This window comes from Anser brachyrhynchus (assembly GCF_964034855.1).
Source record: "Anser brachyrhynchus genome assembly, chromosome: 3".
Taxonomy (NCBI): domain Eukaryota; kingdom Metazoa; phylum Chordata; class Aves; order Anseriformes; family Anatidae; genus Anser; species Anser brachyrhynchus.
This window is the reverse complement of record NC_137696.1, coordinates 100,248,250-100,269,579: the sequence shown is the minus strand read 5'-3', so window position 1 is coordinate 100,269,579 and position 21,330 is coordinate 100,248,250. Positions and strand designations below refer to the sequence as shown.

The 21,330-nt window shown below is 38.1% G+C and overlaps 1 protein-coding gene across 1 annotated transcript in view; it reads right to left on the bottom strand.

Moving 5' to 3' along the window:
- COL21A1 (collagen type XXI alpha 1 chain) overlaps positions 1 to 21,330 on the bottom strand; it is a 138,273-nt gene that overhangs the window by 71,424 nt on the left and 45,519 nt on the right. Inside the window, exons 3-8 of the mRNA XM_080586506.1 lie at positions 13,902 to 14,021; positions 11,381 to 11,932; positions 6,439 to 6,607; positions 5,501 to 5,717; positions 3,468 to 3,641; positions 715 to 792 (exon numbers count right to left, since the gene is read on the bottom strand). Coding sequence (XP_080442632.1) covers positions 715 to 792; positions 3,468 to 3,641; positions 5,501 to 5,717; positions 6,439 to 6,607; positions 11,381 to 11,932; positions 13,902 to 13,989 — 1,278 coding nt within the window. The 5' untranslated portion in view covers positions 13,990 to 14,021. The remainder of the gene's footprint in view (positions 1 to 714; positions 793 to 3,467; positions 3,642 to 5,500; positions 5,718 to 6,438; positions 6,608 to 11,380; positions 11,933 to 13,901; positions 14,022 to 21,330) is intronic.

Genomic DNA, 21,330 nt, shown 5'->3' with positions numbered 1-21,330 from the left:
TGTATCATGAATGATTTCCAAGTTTGTTTACATGTGTTTTACATTTCACTGTATAATTAACTCTATGTAAGAGGGCAAAGAAAGGATCAAAGAACCCCCATAAGCTTTGTAATTGTGTACGAGAATCCTAAAACCCTGAACTGTATTTTATTTTTGTCTTATCCATAACATACTTTGTGAAATCTTGACTTCGTTTCAGTCAATGGGATTTTTAAATCAGACTTCAGCATTGATACTTCTGATACGAAAAGGTGATTTAAAAATATAGGTTTGTTGGGTACATATAGAAATTTCAGATATTAAATGACCTGGCAAGTAACAAGTATAGAAGTATACCAGATAAGTTAAAAAGCAATATTTAAAGTATTTTACACTGCTGTAACCTAGCTGTTTTATTTATTTGTAATGTTTAAAGGCTTAAATTTCTAACAGATGATTCTGAGATTCTTCTATACTGCTGTCAAATTTGCACCATCAAATATCTAAACTAAAAAAATAAAAAAAAGAAAAGCTTTTAAAATATGTTCATGCAAAACTAAGGGTGAAGGCAGACAAATTCTGGATCACCGTATACTGCAAAAGCAACAAGCATTCGTTTGCACCAGCTGAATCAATGTAATGTTATTTATTTTAGGAATTCACTACTAAGTCAGCATTAAACAGTGATTTGTAAGAATGCCAAGTAGTCTGCAAAAGTTTATCTATCATACTCACAAATCCTGGGATCTCACAGACTGTTTCTCGATTATTTTGCTCTGGGTCACAGTAGATTCGCAGCTTTTGTATATCAAACTATAATTCAAAACAGAATAAAAAAGACTTTTTTAGAAAAAGTGTTAATAGTTTGACATTAGTTTAAACTAGACCTTTCTTAAATTATATCATCCACAGTTTTTAAAAAAAGAACACAATATTAAAAAGCAATAGAAACAGGGAAGTCTGTATGTCTACTATAGTTAAAAATCAATTAAAGATGTAGAAACATCAGGCTTCTCACAATGATTCATACATGCAACCAATTCAAAATTCTGTAGCATAATTATTTAAAGAAAAATAATCAATCCAAGGTTTTGTTTTCTAAAGTAATAGAAATCACCACCCTTAATCCTTGGCAATAAATCCAAACATGCACAGCACGAATTACACCCGCTGCCAACACCATTTGGAAACAGTTACAACTGCACAAGCAAAGCGTACATTTTCCTTTTTACTTTAACAATGCTGCTGGTTCAATCTTTCTCCACTGTCCTGTCTCTACTAGATGTAAGATTACTAAATTTTGGCAAGGCATCAGAAAGCATCCATGACACTTGAAATAGTTAGTTTTAGTTTAGCTTTGTAATGCAAAACTGTAAAAAGCAGCTGATAGAAACATTGGCACCAGGAAAGCAAAAGTTTGTGCCATTCTGCTCTGTTACTATACTACAGAAGAATGAAATTTCTGAAGTTAGTTTTTCTGTCATGAACCTACCATGACCACAGAGAGGAAAATACCCTGTTACACTTACAAGAAATCACAGACCATGAATTTGACTAGCAGGGGGAATACAGCTCGGAATATCGAGTCTGGCAATGCCATACATAGTAATATAGATTTTCAAATTTAAAATGTCTTAGCTACAATTTTCAACACTTAAGTATGTACACAAGTTTACCATCACTGTACTGGAAAGCATGTAGGCCAGTAAGACCTTAATTAAATTGAGAAGTCTTGCAAAACACCACTAGAAAACTTATAAATCAGAGAAAAGAGAATGAAAAATCACCAAAGAGTTTCTGAAGGACCTTCTACCATACTTTGTTTTTCAAAAATATTTCAAAGGATTCAAAGGAAAAAGGATTCAAAGGAAAAAGGATTTCATAATACATTTTCAGGGAAAGTTGGCATGCAGATTCATTAAAATATTTATAATCAGTTTAAATAGAAATATTCTGGCAAAGGTTGACTGCTAATGCTTTACAGAATGTGTTGCAGTCTGAGAAACTGGACAAAAAATACCTTTTTTAGATTTTAGAAATCAGATGGAAATGAGGAAGATTTTCCACTTTTCTTCTAGTCCATTGTCAGGAGAGGATCTTATACAGTTCTACACTCCTAAAATGCTTTCATTTTTATTATAGACAACATGTTTGGCTAGTAACATTCTTTAATTGAGAAACTGTATTACTGGGAATCTATAGAAGTCCCATTTCTGCAGCAACTTAAGAGAAAAAAACAAGACACAACAAACAACACTAAAATCCTAGAACGCACAAAACTATGAAAACGGGATAATCCCATGCTGACAGGGAAAATACATGAGATGATTGGTTACACTTCCAAAATCTCTACTTTCCTTGACATAAGTGCCTGAAGTCCTACCAGAAATCTGTGAGAAGCATTCGTTATTTTTCACAAAGAAGTATTTTAGTATACAAACTACATTTCCACCAGAAATGCTGAGTCACGCACACAGTATGTCATCCAAGTTTCTGCGTACATTTTTAGAATATGGTAATAATAGAAATGAAGCCTGGCTACAAATGCATACAATTGAGAGCAATGATTAACAATATCTGAAGAGAGTTAATGAAGATGATGCAAAACACATTAATATGTTTTAATAGGAGTAGCAAGGATCATGAAATTAAACAGTAGAGTACAAAAAAGCACAGCTTTCAAAATGACTAAAAAAACCCACCTACTTAGGTAGTTCAGTATTTCTTAGTATTGCTTCTTCATTCTCAGTCTAATTTGTAATGCTATTACCACATTGTTATAAGGAAACAATCTATTTAGCAAACATCTGGAACACTGTCAATGTTATAGTCCTCACCGCTGCTCTATACATCCTTTACCTACATAGCCTGATGTTGTTACCAGCTTTTTGGTGTCTCCATACAGCTGTAAGCAAGAGGAGTACACATTCCTCACAATGGAGGAGAGCCTCGGTACAGGAGTTTCAAGGCTCTTTTCCAGCACAGCAGAATCAAACAGTGCTAGTTTGTGCACCAAATATTCGCAGTACAACATATCTAGAGTTGACGTGCTTCATACTTTCTTGACAGCTCAATGAGAAGGAAACTTCCTCAAAATTGTGTTCTCTCTCTATTGTGCCAACAGAACCCATGCACTGGAAATTACACGCAAGCGTCAAGCACAGAGGATGTCCCGTGCTCTGGGATGCTGTTCCCCAGATTTGAGCAACTGCACTGCAACAAATCAGTGCTTCGGCAAAAACTAACACCCACTGAAGTCAGTGAGACCAAGTAAGTACCCATCGCACAGGATACACCAGTTGTGCTGGGTCCTTATGACAGTTTATGTTCCCTCTTAACTACTAAAATTTAATATATTATATTTCAACCTAGAGTAAATTAGAAGAGTACGTTCAGGAAAAGAGAAAGTAGCAATGAAATGTTAACCTACAGCAGAACTTCTAAATTAGCCTGATATTTAAATTACTGTGTTTTTAACATAAACATACCTGTACAGTTTCCTCCTTTCCAGAATACTTTCCTATTTGGGTTAGTCCACTGATGTAAATACCTAAAACGGGATGTAATGGCTTTGTTTCAATTTCTTGGTCATCTATATACAAAGTTACAAAGTCTTCTGTTACTAAGAGACGAACTTGATGCCAGCCTTCATCAAACAATGTCTAAGAAAAGTGAAAAAAAAAAAAGGAAATGTTTAAAACAAAATGTCTTTAATTTACATTACAATAAAACTTCTTTTCAACACTGAAACTACCTGTCAATGGTTGAGATGATCAATGTTCCTGGTTTTGTCACACACAAAAAAATTATAACTGTACAGGCAAAACAGTTGTAGCCAAGTAATAATATAATTGCGAAAATGATATTTGCTAATAAGTAAGTCTATGCTTCAGAATTATTTTTAATTCACATAGATTTTTTCAGTCTGCCCCTGAACATGCTGAAACGTATTTCTTATAAATATGAAATCAGAGACCTTTTTTTCCAGCAGTATAACAGATATAACATCTCAAACACTTCAGATCTTAAATCATGGTAAAAACAAACTGGTACTTGAAAACATATACACACTTAGACAGCATCTCTGTTTCCACTGTACTTTCATTTGTAGATTCGGATTTTACTTGAAACGGCTCTCATTACGAAATAAAATAAACAACAAATCACAACATAAAACATTTCCATTTTCCACGGTAACACGATAAATAATCATTTAAAAAAGGGTTGTTAATAATGCAGTGATATTTATAGTGTGTTTAGAGATGTGCAGATCTAAAAAAGGTATAAAATTATTGTCCTCCATAATAGCAAATATAAGCATAGAGAAAAACAGAAGAAATAAAAAAAAGTTGTCTTTGCAGTTCATGGATACCTGGGACTGCAGGAATAAAATCGATTTTTCCTTGTAGATCCCCAAAACACTTAAAATATTTCAGATTGACTTAAAAATGAAATTTCCAGCAATTTCCAGTAAAACAAATGTAACACTTTGCTTCTTTAAAATGTATATATTTCACCTACAAATAGTTATAAAAAGGCAGAGGAAATTTAGAAAGAAAAAAGCAAAATTCTCCATTTAATAACAGAATAAAATACTCCTTGCCAACAAAAGCCTGGTAGTTAAGACCTTCTCTTGGAAAGTAGACCTTCTTTCTCAGAGTACTTATATATCAAACTCCTTCAGCCTCAGCCTCATTTGGAGGAAGGTTTCAAATGCAGGCCGCCACTTCCCAGAAAATTAGAACCCCCTTGGCCACTAAGTGCTCCATCAGTAAAACCTTTCCCACTTTTTTTGCTGAAGTGTCCCTCTCTCTCAAATTAATAAACACTCCCCGAGACAGGTATGGGAATCCCTAGGCTGTGTATTCCTATACTGGTACAAACACACATGCAGAGACATTCAATGTCTTTCACAGGAACTTAGATCATCTTTCTTACAGAGTTGAGTGCTTCGCTGGAAATTGAAAAAGACTGAAAAGGCAATCTTCAGATTACACTAGGAGATGGTTTACACAAAGAGAAGAATCCATTTAGTGAGAAAAATAAGCAGCTGAAAGGAACTTTTACTCAACAGAGAACTAGACAAATCTAGGCGGAACTTATTTTGTATGCTGCTCTTCTGGAGAAGAAAATAGCAACTTTCATTACGCATTTTCAAGGGAATTTAGATACTTAACAAACACTCTCTCTAAAAATCGTCTATTGTTATTCCAATTTTCTAGCCTCTACATCAAACACAGAAAATACTTTCCAGCATATGTTAGGCAAAGTGCTGCGTGCAAAACGTTCTCTGTGATTTTCACAATTACCTGCTGGAAACTGCTGAGTAGAAAGCACCTACAAAGCATTTGCACTGATGACCACTGTGGACTCTCAGGAAACATGGATGAAGTACTCACCATCTATTTTTAAACATCTAAGCAGCCAAGAATAAGATCATGCATTGTTAAAAAACATGAAGGGCAAAGGAAAAATGTGTATTTAAATGAGTATTCCAACATGATGCCTACCTATTTCTTACCTTTACACGAGGTGCAGCAAAAGTAATAACCTGTGTGCCATTTATTAAACTCGTTGTAGTGAATGATAATGTTTTCTCTTCTCCATTAATAGTGACTGCTATCTGTGGTCTCTTATCCAGGCTTAGAATTCTCCACAAATCCCATGTCTTTTTTACTTTAAATCTTTGAGTAGAAACAAACACATAGGATGGAGGCAGACCTTCTGGAAACACATTCCTAAATAAGGGGGAAGTGGAAAAAAAAGGACAACGCTTGAACATTCAATATAAATCTGTCCTGGTTTCAGTTAGGACAGAGTTAGTTTTCCTCCTAGTAGCTGGTAGGGTGCTATGTTTTGGATTAGGATGAGAAGAGCGCTGATAACATGCTGATGTTTTAATTGTTGCAGAGCAGTGCTTACACCAGGCCAAGGACTTTTCGGCTTCTCGCTCGGTCCTGCCAGCGAGCAGGCTGGGGGTGCAGCAGGAGCTGGGAGGGGACAGACCCAGGACAGCTGACCCAAACTGGCCAAAGGGGTATTCCATACCATCTGACGTCATGCTAAACAATATATAGGGGTGGCTGGCCGGGGTGGGGGGGCCGGCTGCTCGGGGATAGGCTGGGCATCGGTCAGCGGGTGGTGAGCAATTGCATTGTGCATCACTTGTTTTCTTACACATTATTATTGTTAATACTATTACCATTATCACTATTATTATTATTATTGTTATTATTATTTTCCTGTCTTAATAAACTGTCTTTATCTCAGCTCACAGGCTTCACTTTCCCGTTTCTCTCCCCCATCCCAGAGAGGGAGGGGGAAGGGTGAGCGAACGGCTGTGTGGTGTTTAGCTGCCGACCGGGTTAAACCAAAACAAAATCTTAGAACAAGTCTCTCTCACTTTAAACAATCAAACAAACAAAATCTTTTAAATTTTAGACCTATAAATGTATATACCTTGTCAATTCTGACAGGTCAACACGGGAGGTTACTTCATAAGCTTTGGCATTAGTAGTTGGTATTTGAATTCTCTTTTTAACCTTTTTCTTCACACCTAGTCCTAGAAGGATATCAAATCCTTTTTCATCTCGAGCTGCCACTGGAATTCTTGTTGGACAAACAGATTCTGCAAAGTAATAAATGAACATATAGATAAAAATAGGATTTAAAACTTTCAAAAGATACCCTCTCACTTACCTAATGTCTTTTGTAGCTGCCTTTCAAGAAATAAAGGAGAACTGAGAACCGCCAGTTAAGTATAACAAGAGAGAAATGACATGCAGTATCCTCTGAGACATAAAGTGAGAATACTGAGATGCCATATTTTACTGCAACTACATATTTCTATTTTGATTTGTAACTAATTGTAGTAAAAGGTATTACAATATTTGACTAAAAATAATACTAGATTTAATTTCTAAAAATACATGGTTTCAGAATGCTACAAAATTACAGATGTTAATTTCTATGGTACACTAACAGTTTAGATTAATTCAGCATCCCTCTTTATTAACAACTATTTTTTTCATTTTTCAATCAAAATTTCACCAATCTATTTTCTTACACTGGAATCTGCTTGAAGCTATTCTCACTACAGAAATATTGTGTGGTATACTTTCTGTGGAAACAAAAGTTGGCTGGATGTTATCTTTGTTTAATTCTTTTTACACAAAAATAATCTTAGGCAGTGGACTAAAATGTTTAAAAAAAAAGTGCAAGATAGCAAAGTGAAATGTAATGCTAAGGCCAGTATTTTTACTAAACTAAATCAATTAAAAGAAAGCAAATGTTTCATTTTATTAAAATTATGCTAAATTATTTAAGTTTTCATCATTTTCCATTGTTTCTTCAGAAAAGCATCCGTTCATAGAAAGGAAAGAACTTAGGAACGCATTTCAAAGAAGGGGTGGAGAGTTCTCTCAACTCCTTCTGGACCAGCCGTGGGCTGGAGAAGTCATGTTTCAGTGCCAGGGAATTATCAGTTCAAAGGTCTAGACTGGCTTCACTTTATAATATGAGCAACACTGCATGTCTTCTCTTTTTAGTCAACTTAAGGGCAGTCAGAAGCTACCCTGTTCATGGGAAAGGACAATTCACACTAAGGGGACATGCCACAAGTACTTGGGGCAGCAGCAAGAAGCTGCATACATTCCCCTTGGTTTTCTTTTCCTCCTCAAAGCAAAATGTCACCTGACTCCCAAATTAAAAATATATTACAAGTTATTTGTCTGGTTCTACAAGAAGAATTCCAAGAACATTCAAGAACATCATCCAAGAACAAGGAAGAATTCCTTGCCTACATTAAGGGAACTAAAATGTCTACCTTCTGAATGCTACAAGGAAAAAAATACAATGTCCAACTCAACTTTCCTTCTTACTCATCTCAAAACACAAGCCTCCTCTTCTCCAGGCTGAACAGACCCAGCTCCCTCAACCTTTCCTCATGTGAGATGCTCCACTCCCTTAATCATCTTAGCAGCACTTCACTGGACTCACTCCAGGAGCTCCACATTTGTCCTGTACTGAGGAGCCCAGAACTGGACACAGTACTCCCAGTGAAGCCTTACCTGAGTAGACAGGGAGGATCACCTCCCTCAACCTGCTGGCAGTGCTCTTTCTAATGCAGCACAGGATACCATTGGCCTTCTTGGCTACAATGGTACATTGCTGGCTCATGGTCAACTTGTTGTCCACCCTGACTTCCAGGTCCTTCTCCACAGAGCTACTTTCCAGCAGGTCAGGCCCAGCCTTTAGTGATATGCGGGGTTATTCCTCCCCAGGTGTGGGACCTGGCACTTGCTTTTGTTGAATTTCAAGATGTTCCTCTTTGCCCATCTCTCCAGCCTGTCGAGACCCTTCTGAATGGCAGCAGAGCACCCTGGGGTGTCAGCCAGTCCTTCCAGTTTTGTATCACCAGCAAACTCAGTGAGGAGGCACTCTATCCCTTCATCCAAGTCATGGACGAATTAGTTAAATAATACTGGACCTATTGACCTACAGGGGACACCAATAGCTACAGATCTCCAACTAGACTCTGTGCCACTAAACACCACCCTCTCAGTCCTGCCATTCATCCAGTTCTCAATCCACCTCACTTTCCACTCATCCAGCCCACACTTCCTGAGCTTGCCTGTGAGATCACGGGAAACATGATCATGGAAAACACGAAACAGGATCAAAAGCCTTGCTGAAGTCCAGGCAAACAACATCCACTGCTTTCCCTTCATCTATCCAGTCAGTTATTCCACCATAGCAATCAGGTTGGTTAAGCATGATTTCCCTTTGGTGAATCCATGTTGACTACTCCTGATCACCTTCTTGTCTTCCACACGTTTAGAGATGGCCTCCAGGATGATCTGTTCCATCCAGGGAGTGAGGTAAGGCTGACTGGCATGTACTTCCCTGTGTCCTCCCTCTTGCCCTTTTTGAAGACTGTAGAGGCATTTGCTTTCTTCTAGTCCTCAGGCACCTCTCCTGATTGCCACGACCTTTCAAAGATGATCAAGTAATGATACCTAGCAATGATACCACCAGCTCTCTCAGCACTCATGGATGCATCCCATCAAGGCCCACGGATTTGTGAATGTCAGGCTTGCCTAAATGATCTCTAATCTGATCCTCCTCGACCAAGGGAAAGTCCTCCTTCATCCAGACCTTCTCTCCCTGGTCTCCTGGGTTAGGTATTCCTGAGGGCTGGCCTTCTCAGCAAAGACTGAAGCAAAGAAGGCATTCAGCACCTCTACCTTCTCCGCATCCTCTGTTGCCAGAGTCCCTACTCCATTCATTAGGGGAGCCACATTTTCCTGCTTTTGTTGCTGATGTATTTGAACAAGCCCTTCTTGCTGTCCTTGACATCCCTAGCCAGATTTAATTTCAAATTGGCGTTGGCCTTCCTTGTTGAATTTCTGCACGTTCTGACAGACATTTCCATATTCATCCCAAGTGGCTTGCCCCTGCTTCCACCTCCTGTAAGCCTCCTGCTTATCTTTCAGTTTTGTCAGGAGTTCCTTGTTCATCTTTCTGGAAGACATGTTCAGCAGCTGTTTTCACACTGCCTACTCTAAAACAAACACTGAAGTTCCCAAAAGATGCACAACAGCCCTCCATCCGCAAGACAATTCATATCAGCTCTACTTGCTACATAAGCCACAAAACTTTAGCCTTCTTTTTCCAAAAAACAAACACTGCCCCTATGCTCTTGTATCTACGTTCATTAAATAACAAACATAAAAACTCCAAAGAGTAAAGGCAAGTATTTTTTTTAAACATTACAACGCAGATGATTAAGTCAGAATTTAACTTTGAGGAAGTTTCATGTGGCTGATCACAGTCAAATCATTGCTGCTTTACCCTTATGGAGTAAGGGGTATACTTCCTCTCCCAGAATCAAATCTTAACAACAGAAATAAAATAATCTACCACTCAGATATAAAATTTCCAGTTTACTAGACTTTGAGTTCACCTGTTAAAAACATTGCAGTTAGAAACAAAGCTGGCAGTGATCACTATTCCCATGAGGTATCTCTGAATGCTATTGTGAGGGAAGAGTGTGACGTAAGGGCATGGAAGCAAAGGGGCACTTGAAATAAAATAGTAAAACACTTAAAACAAGTAAAAGGAAACAGTATTTTGCATGTAAGAGTTGAGTCAAATGTCTCACTTGAATTTTAAAGGATATTAGTAAACATAAAATAATAGAATAACTGAGGTTGGAAAAGATCTTTAAAATCATCAAGTCGAACCATCCACCTAACTTATAAGTCCACTGCTAAACCATGTCCCTAAACTTACTCCTGAAAGCAGGAAATACATCTCGATGAAATATGTCACTTTTTCTGAAGTTTATTTAAAGAAAATATTGTGTTTATTTTGGGGAATTTGTCCCTGTATGAAGTTTTATTAAAGAATTTAGCTGCACTTAGCTGATTTAATTTTTTGACAGACTTTACCTTACTTTACATCAGCCACATGGAATTATTATGATTTTCATAATTTTATCAAGAAATAAACACTATTAACCTCAACATAAATATGACCATATTTTTTTCAGGGAAGTCAATACTCTCAGTGAGAAAAAATGAAAACTTGTTTTTCACTCTTATTAAGTGCAGAAATACGGTACAACTGAAATACGACTTCCATCAATTATTGGTAATAAAACGTACAACATAGCAGTGATGCATACTCATTGTATAATACAGCCCTTCTGAGTAATATATTTTAGAAGACATTTGCAAGCTTTTTTTTATATTCAGGAAAGCCGTTGTTTTACAAAGTTATCAGAAAACTCAATGCAATAACGCTGCTAGCATTCTAAAACTGAAAAGTTATTTTACAATGTTGGTCTTGGCTAATTCTTTTATAAAATCCTTTTTTAAAAAGATCATAACAGCTTGCTACAATTCCAGGCACTTTTGCCAAGTCTCTCTTCTGGGTTTTTCAACACATGCTAGAGGAAGAACTCCTGTTTGTAATAATAGGCTATCCTCTCAACTGTCAAGAAGAAATGCTGAATTGTAGATTAGTATCAACTGAACCTAGGAAAAGGGATAAAGTAAGCCCTGTGGTCTCAGCACTCTGAGAATTGCTCAACTATTTTAGGGTTTCTAAACTCTATCAATGCAAAAAATTTGGTGCTTAGGGCAAAATCCCACATAGTGAAATTAAACACATACTGTGCTAACATACTGCATCTTTCTGAAGTATATCTCTTTGTTTAATGGAGAAAATAACATTTTGGGAGGGATTTTGGCAAACAATATCAAAATGAAGCAAGATCATAGTATAGGTTATCAAGTGCCTTAGACTACACTAATCATGAATTCTGCTTGTGAACTAAAGGAAAATGGGTACAGAAGTCCATTCTGCACACCTTCTAAAACATTTTATGATCACTCACCTTCACAGAGTTTCTGCTTTATAACTTCTTTAATTCTGGATATTGCAATATAATCTTCAACATAAAATACATAAGTTGATGAAGGCTTGTTAGCAATAGCTTTAAGTTCATCCTCTTCAATTTCTGAGCCAACACCAATTGCAAACAGAGTGATTTTATTTTTCCTTGCTTCTGCTGCTATATCTTTGACTTCATCTTGGGACTTTCCATCGGTGAGAACAACAGCTATTTTTGTTAAAAATCTTGAAGATTTTGCAAAAAGATGGTCATAGGCAAATTGAATAGCTCTTCCTGTTCTTGTATTTCCTCCCAAGTAGTGTATGGATTCCATTTCCCTGATGAGGTTTTCAGTGGATTCATGTGTTCCCAGGGGGATTTCAAGTACAGGGTAATCACTGTACTGGACAACTCCAACTTGGATAAACTTTGGTCCTATGTCAAAATTTCTTGTAATATTGACAAGCCATCTTTTGATTATTTCAAAGTTTTCTGGGCCAACACTGTAAGAGCCATCTAAGATAAAGACTAAATCAGCCGGAGCAGTTCTGCAGCCTAAAAAGAACACATATCAAACAAATATTTTAGTGAACTCATCCACTCTTCTCTTCCACAGGAAATTTTTTTTCCATTTTAATAGTGTTTGTATTAGAATCTATATCAATAAATACATTCCATTAAAAAAAATCAGCTGACTTTGTTAGATAAAACAAGATTGTTTCCGTAAATCAAACGGATCCAACTTCATATCTGAAAACCATACCATTTTCTGTTTTTTACATTATCACCAGAAACAACTACGAAATATTCTGGAATTCAGTTCCTTAGCTGCCAATTGTATTTCATGCAATCAGCAGAGAGGAATACTTTTTTTTTTCCCATATCTCTTTGTCTACAGAGATTGGTCAATATAAGAACTCATTTTTGTTAGCAAAATGTCATGGGTTTGTCTGGGATAGAGTTAATTTTCTTCGTAGAGGCTCGCACAGAGCTGTGTTTTGGATTTCTGATGAAAATAGTGGAGATAACACATCAATGCTTTTAGTCGTTGCAGAGCAGTGCACACACAAAGCCAAGGACTTTTCAGCTCCTGGTGCTGCCCTGCCAGCGGGGAGGCTGGGGTGCACGAGGAGCTGGGAGGGGACACAGCCAGGACAGCTGGCCCAGGCTGGCCAAAGGGATGTCCCACACCATGTGGTGTCATGCTCAGCAATAACAGCTGGTGGAAAGAAAGAGAGGGACGTCTGGAGTGATGACATTTGTCCTCCCAAGGAACTATGACGTGATAGGCCCTGCTCTCCTGGAAGTGGCTCAACACCTGCCTGCTGATGGAAGTAGCGAATGAACTCCTTGGTTTGCTTTGCTTGTGTGCACAGCTTTTGCTTTACCTAGTGAACTTTGTCTCAACCCATGAATTCTCACACTTTTACCTTTCCAATTCTCTCCCCCATCCCACCTGGGGAGAGTGAATGAGCATCTGTATGGGGCTGAGCTGCCTGCTGGGGCTAAACCACAACACAAATCAAACACACTGAAGAGGAATGCTATAGTCTACATACTGCAGAATTCAGTAGTAATATCCACTCCTTCTGCAAATATGTTCTAATGCACTTCTGACACTATTACTTGGCACTTACAAAACTAGTTACTACAAAGTCCTGAGTTTCGACTGCATGTTGCTCATAGTATATTCTGATTATAAGAAAAATGATCAGTGAAGAAGTCAAACTCCAGAACACAAAATCACCTATTAATTTAGCAAATACAATGCACTCTCCTTAGAAATGTCATCATAACTGCATGATGATGTGGCATGGATTCAGCACCTCTAGCTGTAGCCACTCATAAACGGAGCTTTCAAACCAAATTGCCAACTACAGGCCACAGACAGACACAAGTGTTTCTGTATGTCAGTGCTATCTATTTTACATGCGCATCCTCAGATGGAGGGAATAACTTTCTGGAGGGGAGAGCTACCTCCCATCCACTGTGAAAGGATCTGAGATAATGGATACACAAGGTACCAAAGAGATGGCCCAAATCAGGAGAGATTAATCTGATCCCATGGTATGTGGGGTCATGGGAGTTGCTGTGTATAACTGTGCCTTCTGTTTCATGAAAGGCTGGAGCTCCACGCTATGAAGAAGAGTTTTGCCTTGTCCTGACTTATGTCTACAGAAACTTCTTGTCAAGACTTCACCTTCCTTGAAAGCAAGTGGCCACAGCCAGATGCTTTTGCAGCGCAGGTGATGGCAAAGAAAAGAGACACTGGGAGAAGTTTCAAGTGGTGAGCACAGTGTCACTCTTCAGAGTACAAGAGAGAAGATAAATAGCCAGGTCCAGGGACACAAATCACAGAGTAGTTTAGGCTGGAAGGGACTTTGGTTAGCATTGGACCCAGTGCTTTGCTGAAATATCCACCATATATTCTGTATTCTGTGCACGTGGACCTGAACATGGATATTATAAATATAAGGAATGCTTTGGAATTGCCTTTACCTGAAATACAAAAATTAAGACTTACTTGCTCTTGTTTCTCCATCTTCAGCTGAGATGTAATCATGAAGTATCAGAATTAACAGTGTCTGAAAAAGTTTTACGATCTGTGCCATGTGTATTGTATTTTCAAAATCTTGAGATTAAACTGGAAAGGGAAGAAATAAAGAGAAAAAACAGTGCCATTATATTACAAAAATAAATAAATCCAAATTTATTTGTTTTAAAACCTGTGCATGAGGAACAGCTTTGAAACGAATCTGCAGGCTCAGTTGTGAAGCCAACCTGCAATGGACCTCAGACCCAAAAAGCATCAGTCAGGCACGCAAGCCCAAAATGGAGTTTGTGGAAGCTCAGTTTTCACCAAGGCACATGCATATATATATTGTATGTATATTCCTCTTGCTAGGTACATACATGAGTAGGTTATATGATCGGTAACAGCTACACTTACCCACCTGCTATCGCCCTCTGATGCCATTATCCAAAGTCTTGACAGCTCCTGCTCCAATATATGGCAAGTGTTTACGTACCAGGTACTGCTGTGGGGAAGTTACTGCAGTCTCAACACATGCACCTGCCTGCATCAGGGAGTCCAGCACACCTCTGACTCCTCCACCCTGGAGCTGGGTCTGCCACCAGAAGTCAGGGGCCCAGCAAACACCAACCCCCATCAACTGTGTCCCATAAACCTCAGGGTTATATAAATGATATGCATCTTCAACTTTATATTGTTTTAATTTGGTTTATATCATCTCCTTTGTTATCATGGTCTGTGAATGACACCTCCAAAAGAACATAGTTCAAAAAAAGCAAACCCGCAATTTTGGTCTCATGTTGCTGTCATAAGTATTCTTTAACATATTTACCTAAATTAAGTCACATTTTTTACTTATTATTATTATTATTTATTGCATAAAAAATCATAATAGGAAAAGATACATTTCTGGAGTACTGTTAGTGATATATTATCTCAGAGGAAGAAAAAAAATTAATGAATCTTTTATATCATCGTCTCATCCTTCAATGCAAAACGATTTTTTTCTAAGTATATTCCCTTCCCTTTTCACATCTTTTTCTTCTAGTCATAAGCATTTACTTATGCCTACATCAAACTGACGTACGCTTTTATCTAAGCAGACAAATATATGTGAAAATATTTATTACACAGCAAAATTAAACGTCATTATATTGGAGGGAGGATGAAAGTTGCTCGCATTTGCTCTTTTTGTATAGCCAATCTTTAATTTTGAACTCTTCAGGGTAGGCAAGGTGTCTACCATATTACTAGTAAAAAGGTGTGTTCTGAAACTTCTGTATGCTGGAAAATACTGTTCTCCAAATATACACCAAAACAAAATTCAGCATACCTAATGCAAGTGCCTCTTAGGAGAAGAAATAAGTAAATTGAAATAAGTAATCATCTGGATTTTTAGTCAGCTTCTTTGCTTTTCCCACTGCTTATAAACCATTCATTCCATTAAGATAAAAAAATATCCACAATCTCAGGGAATGTACAAAATCAATTACCAGGAAATGCAACTGATACCTAGTATAACCCCCCAAAAATTAATAATGCAAAAAACATGATTATGCTATTAAATATCACATTCAGATCATGGATAATTACAATGTAACACCATACTTTGTTTTTCATATTACCTTACGATAGAATGAGCGAGAAACCAGATGTACTTTGTGATCTATGGGATAGGATATACGATGCACTGCTCCAATGATGCTACACAAATACTGGGATGTCAACTTCATTTAAATAGACTAAGTAGCAATTCCTTGTCCCAGCTATTGGAAAAAGGATCTGTTTAAACTATGAATTGCATGTATAAATACTAAGATTTTCTCACGTATTACATGCCTACTATAGTGTAAGTGGACAATTTGCATTTTTCAGACTTGATGATTTGTAAGTTTCATAATTTTAAAATCACTTTCAGCCTTTTCAGCAGCACATGTTTACCGAAGGGTAAGACGTACCAAATTGAGCAATACCAAAAAAGAACATATGAAATGAAATCTGTGTGGGAATTTGACTAGCAGGTCACTAAGAAGCACAACTGTATTCTTTATCAGAAACTATTAGCCTATAACTGAAATTAAAAAAAAAAAACAACACCAAAAAACAGACTACTTTGCATTAATACGTATCAAAACAACACAATGTTGGCCCCAAAGAACTACAGAATCCCACAGATTCCTTCCACCAATATCCCAACAGAAAAAAGTCTAAAAAAATACTATGGAACAGCTTTGAAAAAGAAGATTGAGTATCACAACAGTACAATAACAAATTTCTGTTATTTGTCATCTCTGTGGTTGTCTAAATGGTTACTTACATAAAATACACAAAATTTATGCAAAAGGAAGCTGATACTACAGCAATAAAAAAGAAGGGACTTCAATGTATCTTGACCAAAAACAGTACAGTGACTGCTAATATTTCACCTCTTTTTGAAAATAAAATAGCACAAAATCTACAAAATTATTTTAACAAGACACTCCCCACAACACAAAACTTGTACGTGCTCCCTGCCACAAGTGAAGGCATTTCGGGTCGCACAGGAATGCCAGGATGCTGCTCGCTTCCATAAACCCCTGAAGAAGCCATTAATGCCTTCCTTAAACTGCAACGCCCCCTTTCATCTCTGCTTATCTCTCCCCAAACATTTACCCACTGATGCCTTGAGAGATGAAGACCCCGGTTCAGCAGGAACAAGAGAAGCTACAGGAAAGAGGAAGATGCTCAGAGCCTTCAGCACCACGAGAAGAGCTGGCCTGGTGGGAGAGAAAAGAGCAGCTCTGAAGTCCTGCTCACAGCTCCTGTGCTCCTGAGGAAGGACCTTCAGACTCTCTACCATTTCACCACGGAAGAGGTATGTGTGAAAGCAGCAATTACTGGCTGCTCTGGTGTACAGGGACGGTCAGGGAGTCTGGTTTAGGAGCAGAGGGAAAGGTCTTGTCAAAACCCCTGCAAATAGGAGATGAGGGATGTTACAGGGGAACTAGACGTAAGGAAAGGAAAATTCTCGGAGATGTGCTGTGGTGTGTCCCAGTCACACACCAAACAGAAATATGTTCTCCCCTGATTTTTTCAGTTCTGTGTTCTCCTTCTTGCTCCTTTCATTCATGGATGTATTTTAAACAGGCAAAACCTAACGGCACAGCCCTCATACTATCCCGCTGTTCAGCTCTCATCAAGTTGTCCTTCTCCTACGCAAAACATGTCCTTGTCCTTGTCCTATGCAAAACAAAAGTCCCGGCAGAAAAAGAAAAAAGAAAAAGAAAAGAAAAAAACAGTAGAACAAGAAAGCAAAAACATTAACAAGGTCCTCCTGGCCTCAGCCCCATGTACCCAAACAGCAAGAACTTTTGTTCACCATGCAGCCATGGCCTCTAAAAGTGGGGCATATCCGACCTCCTTGCTCCACTGATGAAAGAAACAATGCTGCAAATGCTTCACAAGCTATCAGGCATCGGTGTGGGAAGCACGGGAGGGAATTACAAGGCATGCATAATATACATCTCAATTCTCACACTGAAGAAATTTCCTTTCTTCACTGGTGAATGCTACAGCAGCCTTCAGGTTAAGTCTTTAACCTTGAAAGACATTAAAGTAATTAAACTATTACATTAGAAGAAGATTTCTCTTGGTGAAAACCATTCTCCAACTCACAATATTTCTTAAAAAAAGTCATTAAAATAATTTGCAAAACAGGCTTATCTGATTTGCAGAATTAAATTGTATTCCCTTAGTGGATCAAATTTTCCATCTATTTGTGACAGTCCTTCTGTATTTCATTTACAACAAAACCTGAAAAATATGAGATACTGAACTTGAGAAGTTCATTATTAAGTACAAAGCCAAATAAGTACGTGGTAGTCCAAAACAGACTTACTAATAGAAACCAAAATTAAAAGGATAAACCCAAGACTTAAGCAACCACCCATTGAGGATTCCAGGAACTATCCAGCATTCAATTTATTTAAAGAAAATAATAATATAGCACAGCACTTTTAATAGTCAAAAGAGATGCCAAACCAACAACTCTAGAGACCAAACTTCTGTGTCTTGTCAACACAGTAATTACAGCACAGGCAACAGAATTGTACTTGAAATCACTTACAGAAAATTCTTGCCAAAGTGCCTCACTGCTACCATGGAGAGGCCACCATTAATATCAGCCTAGGACCTCTCCACTGACATTGCCAGAAGACAAAATTAGTCCCTGCTGATCATGTCCTTTCCATCTTTCTCTTCTGGAAGAGAAACAGCAAGTTGCCTTTCTGAAAGGTGGTCCCCGCTTTCTTCTGTGCCCGGAGAGAGCTCTATCAGCTGCTGGGAGAAGTCAGGGTCCTTGTGCCAACTTGCTGCTGCTGGAGCTTAGAAGCTGCCTCAGACCGCGTGGGGAAGCACTGAGGGGTGCTAAACGAGCCCCAGCGTTGCACAGGCAGAGGGACAAGGGACTGATTCTTGTTTGCTCCTTATCTTCTCTGCACCTGCAGGGAGCCAAACAGTAGGCAGGCATAGCTCAATGTATTACAGTGAACTAAGTGAAAAATTTGAACAAAAATTTGTTTTAATCTGTTTAACAGAAAAGAATATTTAAAATAAAAATTTTAGCCTGTCTCTACAAATCATCTGTTCACGAGTAAATTTGTGGTTTTGCCAAATGTAACCAGGAAAACATATTTATCATTTTTTCTTCCTACCTCTTTATTATACCAAACCAGTTTTAGTATATGGGAGACCATGAAACAGAATTCTATACAGGACTGCTAAATAAATACACAGACATCGCATCCGGCTGAAGTAAAGGTTTGGGCACTGGGAGAGTATTAGTAGAGAAGTATCATATACATTACCATGCTTTCCAAAGCATCCCCCCCCCCACGTCTCTTTCATTTTTCCACCATAAGAGGACTGTGTACCACCCCCAGAGGCTTCGCAATTCTAGTGATGCACAGGGCAGCAGAAGCAAGCCCTTGGCTATCTCCCAGCTCCAGAAACCTGTTTAATTCAAAGCCACAAGGGCCTATCAGACATTAACTGAGAGAGGATACTGGGCTGAGTGGACGTTTAGTGTGACTCAGTATGACCATTCTGTTCTTCATTGTAAGCTTTTTATCTTGTTGTGTTTTTTTTTGATGTTGTTTTCCCTTGCCTCTTTGGTAGCAAAAGGGATGTTTAGAGTGAGTGAAAACAAGTCCCCTGGTGTAAAACAGACTGTCTTGCACAGAGCGATCCCAAACATCTTATGAAAAGGCCTCTGCTCTGTGTTGGGATGGCAGAAGCAAAAGCATGCAGCTCTCAAAACATCTTTACTACACAAAAGCGCATAGAGGGAGGCTCAGACAACAGCATCTTCTGTATGCATACACAGCAGAAGAATTTCACATCGAAATTAAGTTTTCAGCAGGAAATTTAGATGGCTAAGCAGGTTAGGCACGATTTCCACTCTATATTTAAGGTGCCTAAAAGCAACACCTTCTGTCTTGAAAGGCAGCCTACTGATGCAGTCTTTCCACAGTAGCTTTCCAGTGCCCAGATAAGTATATCACTTTACTCTAGGAATACCTTCTGAAAAAACTTTCCATTTAGAGAAATTTGCAATCTTCCAGAATCAAAAATATTTGCTCTTCAGTGCAGCTTTGTCACTATTCAAACTGGGTAACAGAGAGAGAGATTTCCTTTCTCTGAAACCCTGGCTTCCCTGCCACATAAAGATTTCTTGCTCGAGAACTGTTACAGAGGAGTAATGCCTTTCTTCACTTCTTCCCATTGCTAGTTACTGTCTAAGAAAGAAGCCGTGAAGGGTATGATTTTAATCTTTTCCAGCATTCCAGGAAAATAATCAGACTAAAGGTTATGTATATTATCTCATCTTCCAAGTATAAATTAACACTTCTCTCGTATTACATCACTGCACAAACATCTCTTAATTCAACTAGGGATCGTTAGGTTTGGCCTACAAAGGTACAAAGATTAAAACATTACAATAAAAATGATTAAAAGGACATACTGGAGATTTTTTGTATTTCCAAAACTTATGTAATAACATAGAAATTGTACAGCGAGAGAAAAGCCCTGAAAATCCTGATTTATACGCATTAAATGATGTGGAAAAGTAATGCAGTATTGTATCACCTTCTTTTTATACACAGTCTGGGTTTTCAAAATTCATGGGTCTTACAAATAAAATGCTGGGGCAATTTCTATTTAACTGTTTATTCTTATTCCTGATATTATTAGTCCTAGGCATTCAAACAGTCAATTAGGTCATTCCAAGTCAGTTACTTTTTAACAAAGAATACATCTGAATCTCTATATATTTCCACTTGGATTTCGGTCCCATTCTGCATTCATATTTTCCACATTGCTCCTCTTCATTTATTTTTTGGGGTGGGTGGGGGGTGAGGGGGTGCACAACTGATGAGGGTATTATATTTACAATCAATTAAAAGAAAAACAGCTTTGCCTGGGGAGGGTGAGGCTGTTACCACAATTTAGGCTCAGTTTAAACGTAAATAGATGTACGTAAATGCAAGACTGTACATCAATAGATAAAATCTCTTACAGTAAAAAAAAGTACATCAGTACTCCCATACCATTTCTTTCTATGTTGGAATGAACTATTTTGGTACAATCACTGGTATAATTACATTCATACTAGGACTGTTCCACAGCACTTCATACTTGATTACAGAGTAGTTCAGATGAGTTTTTACTAAGGGGGGTCAAGAAAGAGAATTATGTGTGTAAATTATATATACTATGAGTTTTCTATATTGTTATTATAGTTAATTCTAGTGCAACAAGAATGAAAAGTAGTTGTATAGCGGCTTTTTTCTGGCTAAGCAGTATTTATACTTATTTATATTAATGCTGTTATGCAGACACATGCAGTTATAGTACACAGAAACATTTTATTTCCTAATCCTGAAATCAAGCAGAAAGCATTGGATGGACTCTCTTAACACACAGGTGAATGGAGATTTTATTTGGGCCCTTCCCCAGGTTCCCACCTATCTTTCTTTTTACAATAGTGACAAAGGTACGAGGTGACTGCTTTGTTCCCCCTCCGTAGAAAAGCCTACCTGGTAAATAAACTAAAGAACAGAAGCAGAGCTGGAGAGACACATGAAAGAAGAAGCAAGGAGAGATGCAGACAAAAAAAGCCTATTGCAGCTGAGTACATCAAGTCCACGGCTGAGGCAGAAGGAGCTGTGCAGTGACAATGGCAAAGCGACCTGGTTAGCTGAAGGTGAATGTCCAAGCACCTGCAGAAAGTGAACAAATATTGGAGAGGTTGGATAAACTGCAGCAGCCCATTCAGAAAGGTGAGTGAAGTGGGTGTGCACCCACATCACCAAGCACTGCTGCAGGGCTTCTGCAAGCCTTAAGGCGACTAGCACTCCCAAAGCTACAAAAGGCTCACAAA